This window comes from Necator americanus, chromosome V, assembly GCF_031761385.1.
Source record: "Necator americanus strain Aroian chromosome V, whole genome shotgun sequence".
NCBI classification, from domain to species: domain Eukaryota; kingdom Metazoa; phylum Nematoda; class Chromadorea; order Rhabditida; family Ancylostomatidae; genus Necator; species Necator americanus.
The window spans coordinates 14,710,393-14,732,356 of NC_087375.1; the positions used below are offsets into that span (position 1 = coordinate 14,710,393).

General features: G+C 40.6%; 1 protein-coding gene across 2 annotated transcripts; it reads left to right on the top strand.

Moving 5' to 3' along the window:
• Positions 1 to 20,598, top strand: RB195_013902 (uncharacterized protein; the record flags this gene model as incomplete). Of its 2 annotated transcripts, XM_064203928.1 has the most annotated exons (17): positions 1 to 96; positions 188 to 260; positions 7,146 to 7,198; positions 8,171 to 8,305; positions 8,406 to 8,531; positions 9,871 to 9,950; positions 10,261 to 10,364; positions 10,421 to 10,590; positions 12,862 to 12,959; positions 13,220 to 13,318; positions 13,897 to 13,956; positions 15,292 to 15,450; positions 15,516 to 15,645; positions 15,702 to 15,783; positions 17,773 to 17,954; positions 18,021 to 18,203; positions 20,521 to 20,598. In XM_064203928.1, 17 exons carry the CDS (start codon positions 1 to 3, stop codon positions 20,596 to 20,598), a joined length of 1,908 nt encoding a protein of 635 aa, XP_064059808.1. The 2 variants fall into 2 exon arrangements, with proteins under 2 accessions (XP_064059808.1, XP_064059809.1); XM_064203927.1 differs by lacking the exons at positions 1 to 96; positions 188 to 260 and having other exon boundaries at positions 7,154 to 7,198.
• Positions 20,599 to 21,964: the final 1,366 nt, after the last annotated feature.

Below are 21,964 nucleotides of genomic sequence, written 5' to 3' on the forward strand. Positions count from 1 at the left end.
ATGAAAGGATTGGCCTCATGCAGTATCGTATCATCGAACTCGCAGATGAGGTGGGGATCAGTGGTCACAAATGCGCCCACATGTGGACAAGCCGAGGTAAGAGAAAAAGAGCGATTTAGCCCCGTATGATTCACTCGGACACTGGTAAGAAAGTAGGAAGATATGGCAGCATTGGTGAATTTTTCAGACCTGTTTCATTCGTTGCACAACTCTAACTCAAACCGTGGATCGCGACTGCTCATTGCAGCAATCAAATTTTAGTATTTAATATAATAAATAAATAAATATTATAATAAATATCCTAAATATAAATGATATTTAGAATCGCGATATATCCATATTTACCTTCGATAATCGGGAAAATAGCGACTCAGAATAAATAAACAATAAAATAGCGGAAGCTCAAAGACGTCCCATAACGCCGCGCCTCTTTGCTTCTTGTATTTGAGGATTTGTTGTGGTTTAGAGCGGCAAAATTTCAACTTTGAAGGTTCCTGTCGCGAAAGAAGTGATTATGGAATTTTCTTCACAAAATGTTGTCAATGAACATCATTTTTTCTCGGACTTCACGAGCATACAAGACAAATACTGTCTGACGTGACTTTATACTTTTTTGCCTCTGGATTTTGAGCAATAACCTTTGGCTTGCAAGCTTTCAAGCTCAACAAGTTTCTTAAAATACAGTATGATGTAGCTGAACAGAAACAAGACGATGAAAAAAGGTGTTTAAAGCTGGTTGAAGCTGGAGTGACATGCAAACAGCAAAACTGCTTTAAATTACATGTAGAAAAGCCAACTCCAACAGCAACCGCACACTTTATACTAATTTAATTATGCATTTCCAAGGAGATGTGTACTAGTGTGTAACCTTCCTTTGTCATCACTCATGAAAACGTAGTGTTGGTAAAAGTGGCCAAAACTTGTGTTCAAAAACAACATTTTCCATAGCCCTTAATAATCACTTCCCTGAAGACTGAAAACAACATTCAATTAAATTTCTCAGGTCGAGTACCGTTAAAGGCATCACCCCACGAATCTGAGGTGATGCAGATTTCAAGTGGAGTATTCGTATACAGGATGGGAGACTACGGAAAGGGGGGGGGGGAGGTGATCCCGTCCATTTCTTCCTAATTGCCGTAAAAAAACGGCCCGGAAGATATGGTTTCATTCGTTTTAGCGCACCATTTTGTACAAGAGGTTCGATTGGAGCGCGCCAGCCCTGTGCGGCGCCGTATCTTCCGGGCGTTTTTTACAGCAATTAGGAAGAAATGGACGGAATCACCTCCCTCTCCGTAGTCTCCCATCCCGTATACGAATATTCCATCTGAAATCTGCACCACCTCATATTTGTGGGGTGATGCCTTTAACCAATAGCTGCCCCGTTAGACGTAGTTTTTCTGAGTTCATAATCTACATAGAGAGAACGCATAGTCAAAATCAACCAAAACTATCGAAAACCTCAGCAGCACCAAAGACCTCACTTTGACTACCGAGACAACTCTTCACTCGCTTAGAATTCGCGGAATTCCATCACACCCGTCGGATTCTTGTGATGTCAACTACTCAGTATCAACGTGGTTTTCCATCTTATCTTCGAAGTTCGCAATGCCTTGAAACATGTATTCAAATATACATATCCGTCCGTAATAGAGAAACACCATTAATTTTCTGACTAATCAAATAATAAGCCGAGAAATGATGTGATATTTCTCAGAAAAAAAGGATCGTTTAGACGCTATACAGGATTAAGGTGTGTGATTTGGAGATTTTATTGCCTTCGTTGGGCGATCGTTGGTTCGAAACTACCCGATGCCAACCAAGTCTTTCATCTCTGCACCGTCGGTAGACTGGTACTATGAGTGCCAGAGATGACAAAATTGATATATCGGTTTGATTTGATATATCGACTGGAACCAGCAAGTCATATACGCCGATTATTTCGAGCAGTTCATTCATGAACTAGAAAAGATTTCGAATTGAAGTCGAACACATTGAACGAATAGATCCCGATGGAATTCATCGACGACAAGCACTTTGTTATTCTTCCGTTTGCAACATGCATTAGGTTGATTCACTAACAAATCCGGTACATTCTCCAACGCTAAAATGCCGTCAAAGAAAAACCTGAGTCAGAAACTTCTGTCGGAGAAGCCTCTTCAGGGTCGGTTGAACACCATGAAGACGCTAATCACACTATGATGAGAAATGCTAAAAGGATAAGTAGACTACCCCATCTAAAGCCTCTTTGTCTTGGTCGGAAAGAAAATGACTTTAGAATTGTTCATAAAATCATCCTCTATAGTTATGGCAAATTGAAATCTCCTTATTGTTTTTCCATTCAAGAATCGATAATGCGTGGTCCATAACTTAAAATTGGTTCTATCATTCCTAGGCCGGTGATGAGGCAGTATTGTTTCATTATCAGTCCTGACTCCGACCACATACTAGACCATGAGAGAAGCTAAATTTTGTTGCCTAGTGAAAAAACTGATAAAGGAGTGCTTATCCAAATAAGTAGAGTTTTTCTTTTCATTTGGATGATGAAGTACTTTTTTATCGCGCATTTTTGTACTGTTGATTTATTAATTTAGACGTGGATTGCCATGTAATGCGTAAACAAATTAGACGAGCTTATGGAGGGGGCACGGAGGTCACGTTGAACAACCGGTGATCCTCCTTATCGCACGTGTTGGGAAAGCCGAACACCAAATAAACAGCCACATTTGTGAAGCGGGCGATCACCGCTGATAACATATCGCCCATTTATTGATGGACGTGGGTAAATCTGTGTTTTCTCCCTCATCGTATTTGCTCCGCTCCTTTAACCTTTGAAATGAGTTTTGTTGAATTTCACATCCTGAATTATTTTGCTGCTTTTGAAACTACGCACCGTAATGTTGCAAAGCGTTAAGAAGTATGTCATTCATCTGAGCTCAGTCGCCTGCGCCCTTTGAATTAAGGTAGATAATTCCGTTGCTAAGTAAAGTGACTAGTCAATCGAACATTCGGTGGTGGAGTAGAACTTTGTACATCCAAACAACATTAGCTTTCTTCTTTGAATTGTTTATTGTAAGATTATGAATGCAACAATGACAACATCGACAACCAACCATCAGAATCGGTGAAGCAACCACCTCACCGGTGCCCAAAGCAGCCGGTTTTTGTGGGGTGGGAAACAACCGCAGAATGATGAAGACTGCGTTTGCTTGCTGGCGGTGTACTATCTACCCATATAATACAAGCTGTGCACCTAAAGCTGATGGTCGCGCAGAGTTTTTGCTTTTGCGAGAGTCGTACTGGAGTGCTCCCGTTGGATCGCGTTTAACATTAATTTATTTCGAGTCATTGATGCAGCGAGTCGCCTGTCAGCCGTCACGCAGAACAGAATTTTCTGTCTCCAGGTTTCGGTGAAAATGGAGAACAGCTATTAACAGCGTAAGCACTTGCGTCGACGTTAAAAAACAATAGATGCATTGGTGTTTTACAATGAACAGTACGAATTGAGCAACATCCAGAGATTTCTCTCCAGACGGAAAACTTCCTCGATTCAGATTATTAGGGCTCATTTGAATTAAAGCCCATGACTCCAACAAAATATAATTTTGATGTGGAAGAGAGAATGGGAAGAAGAAAGTGGCGCATATCGTTTGCTGTCCATTCTGTAAAAACTATACAGTTCTGGAACGTCTTTTTTCCAGGAAAAAACCTCTCACTCCGCACTCCACTTGTATTGCTAGAAATGAGGACTTTCTGATTCGAACCGTTCACCTGTACTTCTGCCAAACATGCTCGGAACTAGTTCTCGGTGAAATTACTTCCGTCCTCAGCAGGTTCCTGCAGTTTTTCGCTCCCATGCATTAAAGGTTGCCAGTGTCGATTCATGAAAACACATCATCGTGGTTTCATCCCGCACGTGAAATCACGACTTTGATCAGTTCTTCACTCTTTATCTATCGATTGCTTGAACCCATCGTTTCACCGCTTTCGTCCCTTCGAATAGTGAATTTGGCCTTACCAGCAAACCCTTCACGTTTTCACAGAATCTTTGTTCGATACTGTATTTGCACTGTACAGTACAGTGCAAAGCACCTACAGAAAGTATGCTTGATGCTTCCAAAACATTAGAGGCGTGTACAAAGAATGTCGTTTGTTCGTCAAATTAAAACAAATTAACATTTTTTACTCTATTACTCTATCTAAAGCTAAATCTAATTTTGATGAATAAACATTCAATTTTTGTGACTTTTGCTGCATTTCTGCTTTCCTCGAACTTAAACAATATGCTATTTTTGATATGCAGTTGTTCTGGTTTTGTGCTCGACATTTCGGGCAACAATACTACAAAAATTTAATAAATCTATAAAACAAAAGCAAGAGAATCGCCTTTCTCCGCAGAAGTAATGCTAAATAAGCTCACTTCTAATAACTAAAAGCTGAGTTTGAAAAACGATACTTGCAGGTACCTTTAGTAAGTGCATTTGGACTGTTTATTTTCCAAATATAACGATGATTTATGTGAGCGAGAGAAAAATTTCCAAGACTAGTGCTTCTGTAAAAAATCATTAGGTGAAAGACTAGCTAACAGCCCAATTTCTCTTCTAGTTCATTTTTTCAAGTTAGTTGCTGCAAGAGAATCCGAACTGTTTATGTTTAGTCGACTTGAACTTAATCTACTTTTCCCTAGAAAACTGAATTTAGAAAGCACCGGTATATTCCAATAAAAAAGCTTACATTAGAAACCAGAATTCCAACTCAGGATGGGGAATCCTTCATTCCAAAAGTTTTACTGCAAGTTTAGAGTTCATGAGAGTGTCAAGACTAATGTGGAAAATTAAGTAACTCACTGCGACTTTGGCATCTGGAGATCCTGAGTAAATTTTCAGGATTTTTTGCTTCTGTTCCTTTTTTGTTCGTTTTCCAGCATTTCGTGGTGGAAAGAGATCGGCATTCTTTACTTCAGGAGTTTGACCGCAACCAAAACAATTATTATTTCTCGGTTATATTTCGTAGTTTTCTATGAGCTTTCCGAATCTTTTACGGTGCAAATTCAACGAACCGGGTAATATTTTAATTATTTATCTTCCTACCATTTATTTTCAAGAATTTATTTTCTATACTTGAAGTGAGCTAATCATTCTCTTTTCAAGTTTTTTTCTTCGTTTTAACGTTTGATTCTCAGTTAACATTTTTTGTTAGTATACCTTGTGCCAACGCTTCTTCACATTTCACCATGCAAAAGTCTGGATTTCGATACGTCCAGAACTAGTTTTGAGGCACTTTGCCTCCATAATTACCCACATCGTTTTGCGAGAGCAAACATATTCCCTCTCAATAGACAGTCCGACCATGTATTCACGGAGTAACAGACTTCCAGCGACCTTTCAGTGAATCACTCGGTTCCGAAAAGTCGCACACAAATTCTCTTCTGCTTCTGAGAAACTACTCTTCTGCCTACCATATTTGTTCATTCAATGCTAATCCTGTTTTAATTCTGTCAGCTGAGAACAGTCATAGTGAATAGAGCCTGAAAGATGCATAAATGTTTTCTTCTATGATATTTTGTATTTATTTATTTATATTTATTTCTTTCATTTAATGGCGGGGATGAATATGAAAGAAGAACATGAAATGAAAGAAGATGATAGAGAAAGAGGACATAATCAAGGATGTAGGCTGTTCGGTTAAAAACAGTCTCCTATTTTGAAAATGAGTTACTGTTCACGTTTCTCTCCAAATCAATCGAAGTTCACGCTTTGCGTTGTAACCGAAACTTACGAGAAAAACCTTAGAACTATCTGACTTGTGCCATTTCAGTTCCTACCGAGATGTAAGACTTGATACAATAATCTATACCTTTCCACGATTTCCTTCTTTGTTTTTTTTTTTCTCATTGTTTTTAAACGTTGCGCGTTTATTCTATTGGCAATTTTGACATCGTCTCCATTTTTCCTCCTCAAGAACAGAATAAGGAACAAGAAACGCATATTTTTCCTGTACATTTGAGAAGTTTTCCATCCACGAATTGGGGTATTTTGCGTTTTTGCAAAATTAAAAGAAGATTTTTTTCGAAACATGTTTTTTCCTTAATCAATAGAGGTAATCCTCTCATCATCAACCGTACATGTCCTGTCACTTGATGGGTAAATCACCTCGACTGGAGAGGAGAAAAATGGTTTTTGATAGGAAAATATTGAAATTAATTATGGCCAAAAAAAAGTGTTACTTCCCGTACTCCTGATACGGGAAGTAACACTTCTTTAGGTGATAGGAAAGTGTACTTCAACTCTTTGCATAACTTTCAGTGATTATGTTGATATTTGTTTTCACGCTGAAATGTCATATCAGTTTGAGGAGTAAACCGTGAGGTTTCTTTTTCAGGGTGAAAAATGCACATAAAAATAGAAAGTATTTCAAAGGTGGTATGTAGTGAAAGACAACTTTGCGCTTTTTTGAAATTTCATCTTCATCATCTGTCTTTTTGGGCCATTAAAGTCAAGTGTCAGGAAGGCAAATGGGAGATATTTTCGACAGTTTCTTTTTTGCATCCACTAAAGATGATAAGACCTCTGAAATTGAGATAGGCGCTATATAGAAGATGTTTGATAGTTGCCTTGTCGGCGCAAATCGAGGGGAAATTTATTGTCTTTTTTTTCAAAAACAGAAAAAAAAGTACTGCTGATTAATAAACAGTTCACCACCTCAATCAACTTCAAGAAGCTGGAGATGTTGAGGATGCGCACTTTCGTCAACTTAACACTTCATCTTAGAGATTTGAACGAACGACAATCGATAAAACTAAAAACATCAGAACAGGACTGTCTCGTAGAGTGAGAACTTATTTAATTAAATGAAGTACCATATTTTTTAAGTGTTTTTTTTTCGTTACATATTCTTCATTACATTCATTCATTATTGTACATCATATTCTTCACTTAAAAAACTCTCACGAGTTATTCCTCAGCTTAATACGTGACACCAACGAAGAACTGTCCAAACGGAGATAACAAACGGCATCTGAAGTACTATTGTAAGGAAGCTCTTCTGAAGCCCTCAATGTTCTGCATGAGTGCATCTTTCCTCTTAACATCTTAATCGTAAGAGGTTTGACTAGAAACTGGAGCATCGTTTAAGTTCAATGTTTGTAGGGAAAAACATGACTGAAGAAGACGCTGAAGCTGCAAAAGAAGACCGAATGAAGGTATGTACTGGTCTTCACCACAGCAACCTAAATTTAACCCCAAATATCTTTCATATATTCCTAGTTGTTCAAAAACTTGTGAAGAATAAACAAGGTTGAACCTTTCAAACGTCCACAAATTCCAAGAGTGTATTTCACATCTTTCAGAAAATCACGAAATTGATGTTATACGGAAATCCTAGGGAGAACGTACATAGAGCTCAAGCTGTAGAGTGAGCGTGCTTTCGCTCAACTCCCTCTAATCGTCCAAAAAAAAACAACGTGGGAACCGATTTATTTCCTACGAGGTACATTAGAACGTGCTACCTTTAAACCCTTTCCAGTCCCCTCAGCAGCCTACACATTAGTTTTACTTGTGTAAACTAGTGAGGAGACCTCATTGATATTCGACAACATGCAGCTGGATACGGCGCGTGCACAGAGGCGCATTGTAGCTGATTTTGTAGGAAAGGGCGTCGTCTTCCACAACGTTTTTTATACGATGATTTGGGAAAGATGAGCGGAGCCACGCTCATTTCCCCAATTTACAACCTGAACTCTACGTTTTCCCTGGGGTTTCCATATCACGTCAATTTCGTGATACGCTGCCTTTAAGACATAGAGACAGTTATTTTTAGACCAAACTTACATTCTTTACCTCTTTTACGTCCCCTTTCCTGAACGAATTAAATCTAATTGCAGCTTCTTCAGCTCCACAAAGTAATCCAAATTTTTCTTCTCTAAATATACGGAAATTGGCTGTGCCTTCTAGATCACGTCCAGTGCCTCGAAGAAGTTATTGTTGTGTGCCTTTTTTCTGTTGTATTGTACAGAAACATAAGATTGGTCAGAACCATAAGAAATAATTTATTTTCAAAACATTCACAAAAACCATTTAAATCCAACTTTTGGACTTTCTCATGCTTTAAACACATGAGTTTTTTTTTTGTTAGAGGCTGATAGTAACTTCATTTATTCTACCGGTATGTATAGCACCAACTACATGAGGAAGTGCCGTCCACGGATCCGCCTGGAGAGCGATCGCGCGCATCGTCGCTGATCGTCAACTATTTACACCTGGATGCTGACAAAGTGTTATCGGCATATGGGAAATTCGGTCGATATCAGGTGAGAGCTCACCTCGCAGCTTTGTACTCAGTTCGTACTCACCACCGTGTCCGTCGCTATGATACAGGTCGGAGAAAAAAAGAAAATTTGCGAATTTCAGATGGTTACCTACCTAATTACGAATAGTGTACACATCCTCTTCGCGATCAATATGATGGTGATGCCATTCATTACGGAAGATCCTAAATTTGAGTGTGAAATCACTCCTCCGAAAGGTGTGAATTGGGTATGTTCACTAATATGTATGTATGTGTAGTGTATTATGTAGGAATTGGAATGTGCTAAATTCTAAGCTGACTGCAAAAAGAAGCGAAGCAGAGTCTCCTAGTAAATTCCCTATAACTGTGGTAGTCGTTGCTGAGCTGGCCAAAGCACGAGTCACGCGGGAATCTTGCTTCACAACAGAACACTTTCCAATTATACCTTTACTGATTGAAGAAAAACGATTGAAAATGATTTTAAACCTCTATTAACCTTCTTTTCCTCGATGCACGTGGATAGATATTGAAGATATTGCTATTAGCTGTCCAATTATTGGAAATGTGGTGCGAAAGACAAGCAAAGCTATCAGAAACTCGAGGAAACATCTACAATAGTGAGAGGTCGATATAGTGGCTTGTACAGAAGGCGAGAGCAGCATAAGCCACACGTCAACGCTTAGGGGTTAAGGGGGTCTCAGGGTATTGAGTCGGCCGGCAGAAACGCCACCGAAGTCGTCGAGAAAGGGGAAATAAAAAAATACAGCCTTTTTTCAACAGCTTTCATTGAAACAAGGAGACAATCATTTGTAACACATTTTGGCGCTATCAGCTATGAGCACCTTCAATATGATATAGACACAACAAGGTTCTAATAGAAAGCTGAAAAATATAAGTACGAATCACAAGTAAACCCTAATTATTGTCGCTCAGCGATGATAATGTTCTCTGGTTCTTCAGAACAACAATTTGCACAAATGAACCACAGTCAAAGCCGAGCGTATTGTTTCGATCTGTCACAAAACGGGGGGGGGGGGGACACCTTGCTATAGAGCGTCAAAACGACATGAAGCCATTTACACAACTGCACCAAGTTTCATGTCGTTTTGACCCCACTATATTTTGACTCTCTGCACTCACGACTGACAAGACAGTAATTAATAAGGTGATGACAACTCTCTACTGCTGTTCTTTCTTTGTTTTCCTTGAATGAACAGTTTCTAGAGAAAAGACACGAATGATTAGGATTAGCTCATAGTTGCAGTCGTAGCAAACGGCACTACTGATTGTTCTCCCATCGTTTGGCCTATTCCAGAGCGGGCCCACAGAGTGCAGTTCGTTTTGCTGACAAGACAGCTACTATTAAACAAAACTACATATCACTCCAAATATTTCACAATATTCTGAACATGTCTAAGGAGTCTGACGTTAACCTAGAGTTTTATGAGCGCTGTGAGAACCAGATTTTTGTGTGCACCTTAAATAATGAGTAGATTTTCGAAACGAGAACTTCTTGGAAAAACCCGGTTTCTTTCTCTTCTTATCGTTCGAATAGACTATCTTGATCAAATACTCTGTTTCGTTTAGGACTATACTATAGTGGACAAGTGCACAGTAATGGATAGCAATAACTGGACACTCACATGTAGCAGTATTCCCGGGGCCAGGTTGGAGAAGGCTCTAGTTCCGTTCAATTCGAGCAACTTGTTTGTACGCTAATTTTAGGGGACAGGAGAGTAATCTCTTTTTTTCTTCAAGTACAAAAACAAAACGTTCTTTTCGTAACACATTTCCGTTCCCATTCAAAAGTGTAATAATCCTCATAAATTAAGAAGGTTCTTGATATAAGAAAAATAGTTGAAAAGGCATGCATAACAGCGACATCCATTCCGAAACCCCTAAAAGTGGCCAGGCAGGTGTTCAGTAGAACTCGAACACGGAAAAGCAGCTTAAGACTCCAAATGCAACAGTTCCCAGGTACAACTACAGCGACGATAAACACGAATCATTAGCCTCGGAATTCAACCTCGTCTGTGACAATTACGAGGCCGTGGAACATGGCGCATCTGTGTTCATGCTCGGTAACGATTCCGTCCTCTGTTTTGTGGAACATGAAAGCGACGCTGATCCATTGCAGGCGGAATGCTCGTCGCTCCAATCATCACGCAACTATCGGATCTCTTCGGCCGTCGGCTCACTTTCCTTATTCCTCTCTATGTGGCCGTGGTTTCAAATTTGATTTGTGCTGTCGCCCCGAACTACCTTGTATTTTTAGTATTTAGATTCATTGCTGGAGTAGCGACAACGGTAAGCAAATTACACCATTTTTCGTGTATTCTATCGAAAACGCCCTATGATTATTTCGGACTACGTAAGTCCCCATCCTACATACTTCTCCTCAAGTGATAAATGCAGATAAAATGTCCCCTTGTTCTTCCAAATGTTCCATTCAATACGATGTGATTGATGTTTTTTGACGTGGCGAACAGCGGACAGGCTTGCATAACGTGTCCTCCTTTGAAGCTATCACCGTCTTCCGCTGTACCACAGATTTGAAGTACTACGGAAACCGTAGCGAAAACGTAGATCTCAACTTGCAGATTACGGAAACGAGCGTGGCTCCGCTCAACCACGGTCAAGGACACGGATACAGCGTATGCGCAATGGTAGTTCATTGTGACTGATTTTGTAGGGAAGAGCACAGTCTTCCACGACGAATACGGTAGGAAAAACGGAACCACGCTCGCTTCCCTGATCTACAAACACGGTCAAACTCCGCGTTTTTCCTGGGGTTTTTCGTACTACATCATTTCGTCTTTTTTCGTACGTCGTGATGTGCTGCCTTTAAACTCTCATTGATGAGCTTCTAACGCAGTGTTTTCGTTGGTATGCGGGACTCAAATCCACCCACAACGTTTACCTCAGAATTTACAGTTAAATCAAACCAGCATTAGTGGGACAATGCAAAAAACGCGAATAAGGAGATATCTGCGTTATCAAGATGCTTTACACTATCAAGTATGAGGTAGACATGTATCAATATGACACTAAATAATATAGATTGGTAATTCACACGGGTAGAGACAGCAAAGGAATTACAGATATTGCGATACCAAATCTTTTATGTGCGTCAAACTAGCTGCAGCATAACAAGCGTAATTATATACAACGTTAAAAGAGCTCGGCAGACTTTTTTAATCATAAGCCATCAACCGCCAGAAAGTAACTGACAAAAATGCACAGCTGAATCGAAATTATGGTTCCAATGTTTTTCCAGTGCGTATCAATAACATCGTCTAAAAGGCTTGCGCTGCTCATTATTAGACGCTTCTCATCACTTGCATATGTGAATAAGCTACATTTTTAGCGTGTAAATATTTTTAGAACTATACCATTAATTAATCACATTAAAAAAAGAGAAGTCGCTCACGACAACTGACTTCCTGGAACCCTGCACAGCTGCAGATGACAGATCCGCCTTCGGATGAATATACATCGCGCTTATACTTTATACTGTATACATCCGCGTGAATCTTCTAGTCCACAACCAAATTATTATTATATGGCAATGTATTCAAACAGAATTCACATGTCCGAAACACTTTGTTTGTCCAGATTTATAAATTATACTGGATGAGGATCCAATTGCGTTTCATAATTCATGTGAATTGTTGTTGAGAAGTTCGATATCGGAGACAAATGTTTTTGTTTACGCCTTCAAATTTAACTTCTGTGCATGTACTATGGGCTTTGGAGATGTACATGACACTTTCCGACTTCGAATTACTAGTAATATTCACTTAATATGATACTGCTGCTAAATTATATCTCAAAATTATGTCCACTAATAAAGTGTGCATCACAGAAGGAAATTGACACAATAAGTTCTGTGTAAAACTGCACCGCTACAAAAGTGAAACAAACACATGCAAGTAAAGATTCCGCAAGGAGTGTATTGTGTATTTATACTTTTGCAACATTATCCTAAATAAGTTTCTCATTAATACGAGGAAAACATTAATAAAACTCTCATATTTGAAGACAGCGACCTGAGAAATTTTTGATCCTACGTCCTCTCAGGTAGTAAATAAAGTTCGAGAAAACAGCTTGTACCAAAGCTAAAATGCAAACCAACATCTACGAGTCTAGAAATCAGGGCTATCAAGAGCATGTCAGAGGCATGTTTATCCAACGAGGCGCTGCACCGGTAGCATTGATAAAGTGAAGCTGTCTGACTACATTATTCGTGTATTCGTGCAGATGAAATATATTCAATTTATCGAGTAACATCGAAATATATTCCGCTTCAACTGCGTTTTCTTCGTTCAATACTTTCGTCGTAAAGAGTTAGATGCATCCTCTGATTTGTGGATTTTAAAGGTGTGGTTCGAGTTTTTGCGTCAATATCCACTGCTGAATAGAACAGAAGTTAAAAGAACAGCACAGAGCAGAACAACAAAACTCTCCCAAATGCTGCTTCAGCGAGCGCTGAAATGATTTTGGATCTGTGTTTATTGGAGAAGCAGCAAATGTTTGAATGACTTAGCCTATTGTCAGCATGAAGGTTCCTTTATTCAGGGCTTTTCCGCCATCGGATGGGTTCTCTGCATGGAATCGGTTGCTTTGGAGTTCCGTTCCCTCATTCCCTTAATGGGCAGTATCACGTGGGTTATTGGGTGAGTCCTCCTCCCGCAGATACACATTCGACAGCATGACTTACACGCGTTCACCAAATGCGGAGAATTTATGCGATAGCCACCATTAAGAACCTACCAACTTGTACGCAAAACGGTCTACTGCTCTGTACGTACACGCGCACATTTTGAGAGGACGCGCAAGTAATTTTGCCGGACTATATTCAATAGAGAGATGTCAACCTCAAAAAGTTTTCTGGATGCTGCTTTTAGCTGTATCCGTTTTATCGGTTGTATTTCAGGTACGTAGCAGCCGGAGTCCTGAAATTATTTATCTCAAACTGGCGTTGGCTTTATTTCGCAGTCTCTGTTCCTGGCATTCTGACAATACCATACTACTGGTAAGCACTGTTGAGACCATTCGCAGAAAAAAATGCAGCGCTCCATGAAAAAGAAAGAGACACCATACACATACAGTCGGGGCAAAGCGACCTGAAGCCGCCTACACATATATGCATATATGTGCGTCTGAAGTAAGCGCTTGGCTTATCAACAAAGCGAATGGTTCAGACACCCTCGACAACCCCTGGATATTTTAATGAGCATGCAAGTCATCATCAGTCATCATGCAAGTCATGCCATCCATCCGATCCTTCCACCTCAAATTTTAGATAGAAATTCGATTTTCTTTCTGGTTGTCCTCAAAGCCACCATTATGAAATATATTTCCACCTATCGGTGGCCGATATAAGCACAAGTTGGACCTCGCTGCAGCTACGCACGCTGGTCGCAATGCGGCGACCAGTAGAACGAAACTATGACAGGTATCTTAAAACGTGATTAAATGGATAGCACCATAGGGCACACTTGTGCGTTCTGACCTAACCACAACTACGCGGTGTTTCATTTCACACAATACGTTCAAAGGTGATCTAAGCTCGTGCTTGTTGTTCCTCAGTCGCAACAGCCACTACTTTAGGTTGACACCTGAATCTCTCCATTGGCTAATAACGAACAAAAAGAACAAAGGTGTTTCCAAGTAAGTGCCTTTTCCTTGGAGATAATCTCTTACTGGTGCAAATCTTACGAAAATCAAAGTAGTTAGAAAGGTCAAACGCAAAATTCTGGGAGATTTTCTATGTTGTGTTCCTTCTACTATAAATAGGCTTTGGTATTCATATCCTCAAGTATGGCAGTGAAAATACGAACCATCCTATCAGAAAGCCTCATTTGTCCAAGCAAAGCAACTCTCTACGCGCAAAGAATTGAAACTGCGTGAAGCTGTTTTCACCACCTGTACAGGCAAAGTGTAGCTCTTCCAGAGACTTTCACGCCTAATCTATTTTGTGCGGTCAACACTGTGGGGTAATGATTTCCCTTATAACTTAAGGCCTCCACTTCTTTTATGGTCCTGATTTCTGGACATATGTAAGGCGTTCAGCGTTTTTGCTGTAGTGCTTTTGAAAAAGTCTCGAACGGTCTGTTAGTGAAGAGATCCCAATACTGAAACCTCTCCCTAACGCTTCCTAAAAGGCAGCGTCCCACGTATCTAACGTGGAGAGAGAATAAGGAAAAGCTAGAGATAGGTGTTGTGTGATCCGGGTGCTTCCACTCATACCTCCCTAATCCTCGTAAAAAAAACGGGATAGGAACGAAGCGTAAAAAACGTTCTTTCTTGAGAGATTCATTAAAAAGTGCCCTTTGAACACGCTTTGGTACCGTCAGCTGCTTGTTCAATAGTTTTACTTGAATAGGCAGTCGAGGAGAATTTAGCGTTAAAAGCATCACCCCACGAATCTGAGGTGGTACGGATTTCAGGTGGAGTATTCGTATACCGGATCGTAAATTAAGGAGAGGGAAGGAGGGTGGGGTGATTCCGTCTATTTCTTCCTAATTGCCGTAAAAAACGGCGCGGAAGATACGGCTTCGATGGCTTCCGGCGCGCTATTTTCTACGAGTTCGATTGAAGCGCGCCAGCCTTGTGCGGCGCCGCATCTTCCGGGCCGTTTTTCACGGCAATTAGGAAGAAATGGATGGAATCACCCTTCTCTCCATAATCTATATACATAATCCGTATACGAATACTCCACCTGAAATCCCTACCACATCAGTTTCATGGGGTGATGCCTTTAACGCGGCGCGTGCACAAGGCTGGCGCGTTGCAACTGAATTCGTCGTTTAAAAAAAAACGGAGTAGAAGACGACAATTTTAGTTGTAACGATTCGGAAAAGATGATCTGAACCATTCCGGATCCCGCAATCTACAACCACATCTCTAGCTTTTCAAGCGGATTCCTTCACCAGGTCAGATTCGTGGTGTGCCGCCTTTAAGAGCCTTTAAGATTGGTCACTATAATCATATGTATATATTCAGATACATTCGTACCTCCTCCCGCTTTAATCGCGTGGAAATCCCACTGCACGAGTGCAAGTCCAGCACTAATCTAGATGGCGAAGGGAAGAAAAGAACGTTTTTCGATATCTTCAAGTGTCCCGCCCTCGTGATCCATCTCCTGCTCAATGCTTATATCCTGTGAGCAAACCATTCGTTTTCACTCAAATACACAATTCTACACTCTTATTCAATGTGGATTTGAGAATTGTAATGAACGGAACTTACTGGGCCCTTTCATTGTTCTCAACAGAGCTCAGCGCTGACAAAATGACGGGCTTCTTCCTATCTGGCATCGTCGAGATCCCCGCCGGTCTTATTGCGATCGTACTTCTGGTGAGCTTTCTTTGGACTTGGCTCTTCTGTGTTAGGCTCCTCAAGGACATTTTCAGGTCTATTTCGACCGAAAAACTGTCTCGTTCTTGTCCCTCACGCTACAAGCACTCTCCATGATCTGTGCTCTCTACTTGCCGCGTGAGGATTTATTTAACGAAGTTTATTATTCATTTAAAATGAAATTGTAGATGCCTAGGACATTTTCTATCTATGGGTGTATACTTCTCTTGTGCACTTTCTGCTACTCTATCCGCTTGGGATGCGCCATTACGTTCACTTAAATTCAGAATCGTTTGAGGCTTACGAACGGTCAGAGGTAGCATCTAGAAGAACGACTTCGTAATACTGCAAAGATATGAGTATAGCACATAAGATTGAATTCATAGTACCACGAAGTTAAGTTAGTGTAGAAAACTGATAGAGAACACAGAGTTCGGGGCGTAGATTCCGAATATGGGCGTAGACCCGTTCAATTTTCCCTTAAAAAAACGGCGTGGGTACCGCATTAGTTCCTACGAAGTACGGTGGAACGCGCCACCTTTCTACGCGCTTCGCTGAGGAGAACTCATTGATTTTCGACCGTTCGCTCATGAATGCGATGCGTGTACAATTGTGATGCGTTAGAAGTTACCTCGCATGAACGAACGCCGTTTCCCACGCTGTTTTAGAGGATGATTAGAGGAAATTGAATGGGGCAACGCTCATAGCCGCAGTAACCTCGCACTTTATTTTTTTCATCAAATTTCCGCACAATGTCTATTTAGTGATATGTGCCTTTAAGAGTTATTCATGGCCGTTATTTCTGAACCTAAAAATGTACATAGAGTTAAGAAGAGTCGTCAAAGTGTTGCTCACAATTTGATGGACAATTTCTCGCTCTATGAGATAACATTTTCCGATTTTTTGAGGTTAACGGTTCTTATTTTTCCTAGCATTAAAATGGAGTGTTAATTGGACAAAAAGGACCATTCCCAACACCAATTGTTTCCTTGCATTTAATCGAAACGATCAGTTCGCTGAAACTAAGATTGATGCAGTGTATGGAGGAAGAACAATGCTTAGAAATAATGCTCGCCGGTTATCTCAGCGCTCCAAAAATTGGAATTATGAACTCAGAGAAGGATCACACTCTTGTCGACCCATTGTTGTGGAATGATTTCATGTTTCCCACTTTTTTCGGAAGCAGAAAAAACTGCTACTGTAATCACACGTGGTTCTTCTTCTTACTGTTCGCAACGCCTTCTATGCATCATTCATTCTGTTCTACGATGGTTCATATTGTTTTTTTTATCAAGTTTTTTCTTTGCTTCCTCCCTATGATTCAGTCGATGCTTTTTGTACACGGCAAAGATCTTCCGAGATGTTTCGTCAGCTTTAACATCTCGATAAAATGCAAAAAGAAGTATGAAAATGGTATTTTCTATCCACTTAACACTCCATTTTAATTATTTGAAAAAACAGGAGTATAGCATTTTTATCTCAAATTACATATAGCATTTTGTTGATACTTTTCATTTCATTAAGTTTTTTAATCTAAAAACCTAATGTTTCGTATGGACAAAAAGTGTAAAATAAGTGCTACTCTGGGCAAACGTTGTGAAAAGAAGATTTATTACTGGTTTTTATTTTCCTTAGAACTTCTTGACAATCAAAGAATAGTGAAATAGAGGATTTAGGACATCTCGTGGGACATTTAGGAATTTAGGACATCTTTACACAATCAGAATAAAATGAGCATTTCACAGTACGATTGAAAAGAATTTGTGTATAATCCAGTACGACCTAAGTGGTTGCGTTCGAACCGGTGTGTACGCCACTCCCTCGATGACTGCAAGTACAATATATCATTACAATGCAATCAACGTTTCGCTTAAAACCCAGGAAATAATTGATGAGTCCCACTGCGGGTTGGGTTGATCGAAGGCCCCATCGCATCGCTTCAAACGCAACAATTTACGTCATACTGCAACTTAAATCAAGTCGGTTTGATCGGACTGTAATTATCGATTTCTCATAAACTTAAAGAACCTAGACATTTGGAAGTGTATCGGTATCCTGTATAGATGCTCGACACATGAGATAAGAAGCGAGGGAAACGAATTTGTCGTACATCTCCACTACTTCCAGTAGACCCCCGGATATCGATGATCTTTCCTCTATTGGCGAAAATGTCCAACACGATAGTGTGGTGCTCTCAACCTCTTCTGTACACTGAATCCACACCAACTTCTGTGCGGAACGTCTTCTGCGGAGTAGCAGGCTTTATGGGGGATCTCGGCTCCGTGGTTGCACCATACCTCAAGCGATTGGTAAGCCGATACTTGACATATAAACTAATTTCAAACTTCTTTTCTTGGAAAATCTTGGTATTACAGGAAGCTATTCATAAATCTGCTCCTGCCCTAGTCATAGTTGTGATGTCGTTGATGTCGGCCATGATTGTTCTAATCCTACCTGAAACAAAAGACAAAAAGCTGCCGGAGGATTTGGAAGATTTTGATCCGGGACCGTTGTTGCGATGGATGAAGAAAAACAGGAAACAGAAGAAAGCTGAGGAGGTTAATGTACTAGCCGATTTCCTGGTAATCAAGAGATGATAATTTATGCAAGGCACCGTAGTCGGCTGAGTCTAAGACATTCCCGTTTCCACGAAACAATGAGCTTTCCTTATTTTCAGTTCCATTTTATTCAGATTCTGTTTAAAAGAGGTCACTGGTCACTTAAAAGGTTCACTTTACCATTTCTGCACCAGGGTTTTGCAGCACTACTCAATACAGACTAAAACATCTTGGAGAAATTCTGCTATGTTCATAATTAGAGTATTCAAGAACCTCTACATGGTTTCAATGGGACTATTAAAATGACTTACATAACTTAGTCGACGAGGTGGAATTATCGTCTGACGCGGTTGTCCGCATCTTCGCCAAGGCATCTTCGCCAAGGCGTACAGTCCCTGAGCACAGTTCTGCCCAACCTTTTCGCTCTACAGCTCGCACAGAATCCATCCTTTCGCCATTATTCCACAGCCGAGACCTCGCGTCTCGCGCGAACTGCCACTGAGCGACGCGAGTACAATGTTCTGCAGTTCAGCACGAAACGAAGGTTGTTACCAAAGACTCCACTCTTCCTCTAGGTAATTGATCTATTTGGATTTCGGTTTTGGCGGTGCACTGAACAACAGGACTTTTTTGCAATACCGGGTGAGACTTCCGCCGTATAACTGTCCAACGTATATAGCTCGTATATAGCTCGCGCGTGCCCAGAGCGTAGAACCAAAAGTTCGATTTCATTTACAAGGAGGGGCACCGCCAGCAGGTAGCAAACAGACTCGTTCACATACGCGGCCCCGTTATCAAGATATAAAATGGATTTAACGGACCAGTGAAATCGATATAACCAAGTTGTTGTCGTAAATCATAAAATCGGTGCCACGTTCACGAAAGTGCTCCATCGAAAGCAGCAGCAGAAATCAAATCAGCAGCTCATTTACTTTCGAATGGTATTTTCAAAACTTAATTTTGCCACTTTCAAGAATTCCGACGGTTTGCGACGGATTAATCCGTCGGCGACGGATTTTGGGACACAAATTAGTAGCGGTGTTGTATTTTCCCCATAAGTTTAGTATGAAATCAAATGCACCAGACCATTACATGACAGACTGATGTATGGTTCATATTTTGCAACCAGTGATCTGCGCCCTGTACCAAAGAGACAGAGTGAAGTTTGGTGGAACTCGGTCTGTCCGCAGAGATCTGTCTGCATAACATATATTTCTGCTCACAGACTTTCTGCTTTATACATTGAGACATCCCATGAACAATGCGGCTGTTAAGGAAATTAAAGTCTGAGCGAGAGGGGATAGAATGCCTACATCAACATACCTACACTTTAACTCTTTCAGAAAGGTGGAATAGAATTGTAAGAAATGCATGTGAGTGTATTTTAAACGTTAGAAAGTATTGTATTTATTTAGAAATTCGAGGGGAAATAAAGAGAAAAATAAAGGAATGTGTAATTCCGCATTATTTATGAGATGGGCCAATACAAGGGGTTGCGATGCTACTTAGTCTGCACATGTTCATCGCCTTCTCGTCTGCAAGACAAGAAGCCGACTGCATCGCCTCTGGTCTAGTGCATTTGATTTCATGCTAAACTTACAAGAAAAATACAACACCGCTACTAACTTGTGTCCCAAAATCCGTTGCAAACCGTCGGAATTCTTGAAAGTGGCAAAATTAAGTTTTGAAAATACCATTCGAAAGTAAATGAGCTGCTGATTTGATTTCTGCTGCTGCTTTCGATGGGGCACTTTCGTGAATTTTTGAAGAGAATGGAAATTTCGAACCAAAATATGATGTGGGATACCAAAATGCTCTAAAAAACCTCCTAATTACGGATGTAATAAGCATTTTGTTCAATTCCGAGATAAGCGGAAGTCCTATGGAACACTTCTTCCTTCCATGGAGATGTATCCGCGGGATATGCCAGTGGCAGGATTGCGGAGGTGTGAAAGTAATTAGCGGGGCTTGAGGAAGCTTTGCCCGTTTTCAGGCCACGCATTTGTCAAAAGTAAATTCTCGAAGTATATTTGAAATCAGCAGCTCATTTACTTTCGAATGGTATTTTCAAAACTTAATTTTGCCCACTTCCAAGAATTCCGACGGTTTGCGACGGATTTTGGGACACAAGTTAGTAACGGTGTTGTACATTTGCCAAACAGGGCGACTACAATGAAAAATTTGGAATGAAACAATTGGAAAATCGAGCGATCAAAAAATTATAAAGATCTTGGATCCTTCCCAGCCCTGCATATCCCACACGTAGACTGCACTCGTATTTTCTTTCCACTCAGTTCAACGATTTCCTACTGTTCAGAGCTCTCCTATGGTGACGAGAAATCCAACAACGCCAGCGATTTCGACGGAGGGCAAGGTGGCTCTGTTCCAAGCCTAATTCTGCCAGAGCGATTCTCGAAGACTTGATATCAGATCGAGATCTACATTCTTCTTCTCAAAACCAACAGCAGTGCTTTTGCCTCAAATAAACCCCAGTTGATGCTCCAAATCAAATAACCTCACCTTGTTCGAATGTTTCCAATTTGGCATGCCATTGTTACAGATAACCTGGCGCTCCCACCGGGATAAATAGTGCAATACTGTAATTTTTGATGAGTAAAATTGATGGAAGTAACAAAAATGTGAATACCGTTTATGGGAGACACCAATGCACTACCAATGATGTGAATCCACACACTAAGTGCTAGGAATTCAGTAAAGTGATACTTCGTTTTAATCGAGCGGATACACCGGACTATCACTACCTAGCCCGATACAGATATCTATCACACTCCGGGACTTATCGAAGAGTCGTGAACCTTGGATTGAGGAGTCGGCTCCAGCATTTTGGACTGAGCTGTTAGAATAGCACAGAAGGACTGCCATTATTACGCTTCCTCTGCAGCTGCTCGTTTCTTTTCTCCCCAGCTCTGTTCTCTCGTTCTCATTTTATCTCTCGCATACCTAATAATGCTCCAACTTTGTCCAATCCAATCCAATGTGAACACCAATCTCTTTCGAAGCGAAAGCTACTTACCTCCGAAAGAGCCTCAGGCCATAAATTTTGTTGCCACTATATTGGGTTGCGCAGGAAACTCTGAATAAAACTTCCTCTTTTCCTCTAGAACTTCACAGAGGTCAAATCAGAATAGTTATATACTATAGCAGGTTTCCAAAGTTTTACCTCAAGACGTATATAAGAGCGCCAATCAATGTAAAGCCACTGTCTACCTAGCTCACGACAACGCTCGTCCTCAAACTTCGGAGCTGCCACGGCAGAAGATTGCCGAAATGGGATGGCGACTGCTGCCCCACTCTGCTTATTTCCTCGACCTGTCTGCTTCCAATTGCCATCTGCTTGCTGACTATGAAGCTTCGCATCAGAAAAGAAATCCGACGATCAGTTCACGAAGAAGCTGAGATCGTCTTCTTCTCCAATTCCCGCGACAATCCCAATGTGATAAAACTACGCGTGTTTGAAGCGAGGGGAATTTTCTTGAAAACTTTTTTTTTTCTCAACCAGTTGGTTGCGAATAAATCTTCACCAAACCTTATATTTTTCTTACACCAAACCTCCATCCATATGTAAAAAAAAACCGACTAAGAGTGCGAAGGCTAACTCATTGGGAAATCTACAAGGACATTTATCTAAAGACTACAAAACAATTACTGCTAAATATGTGTCAAAATTTGAAACCGCATTTTCTGCGGAATTTTTTATTATAGTGGCGAAGAACGAGGCTGTGTATGAATTCTCCATGTAA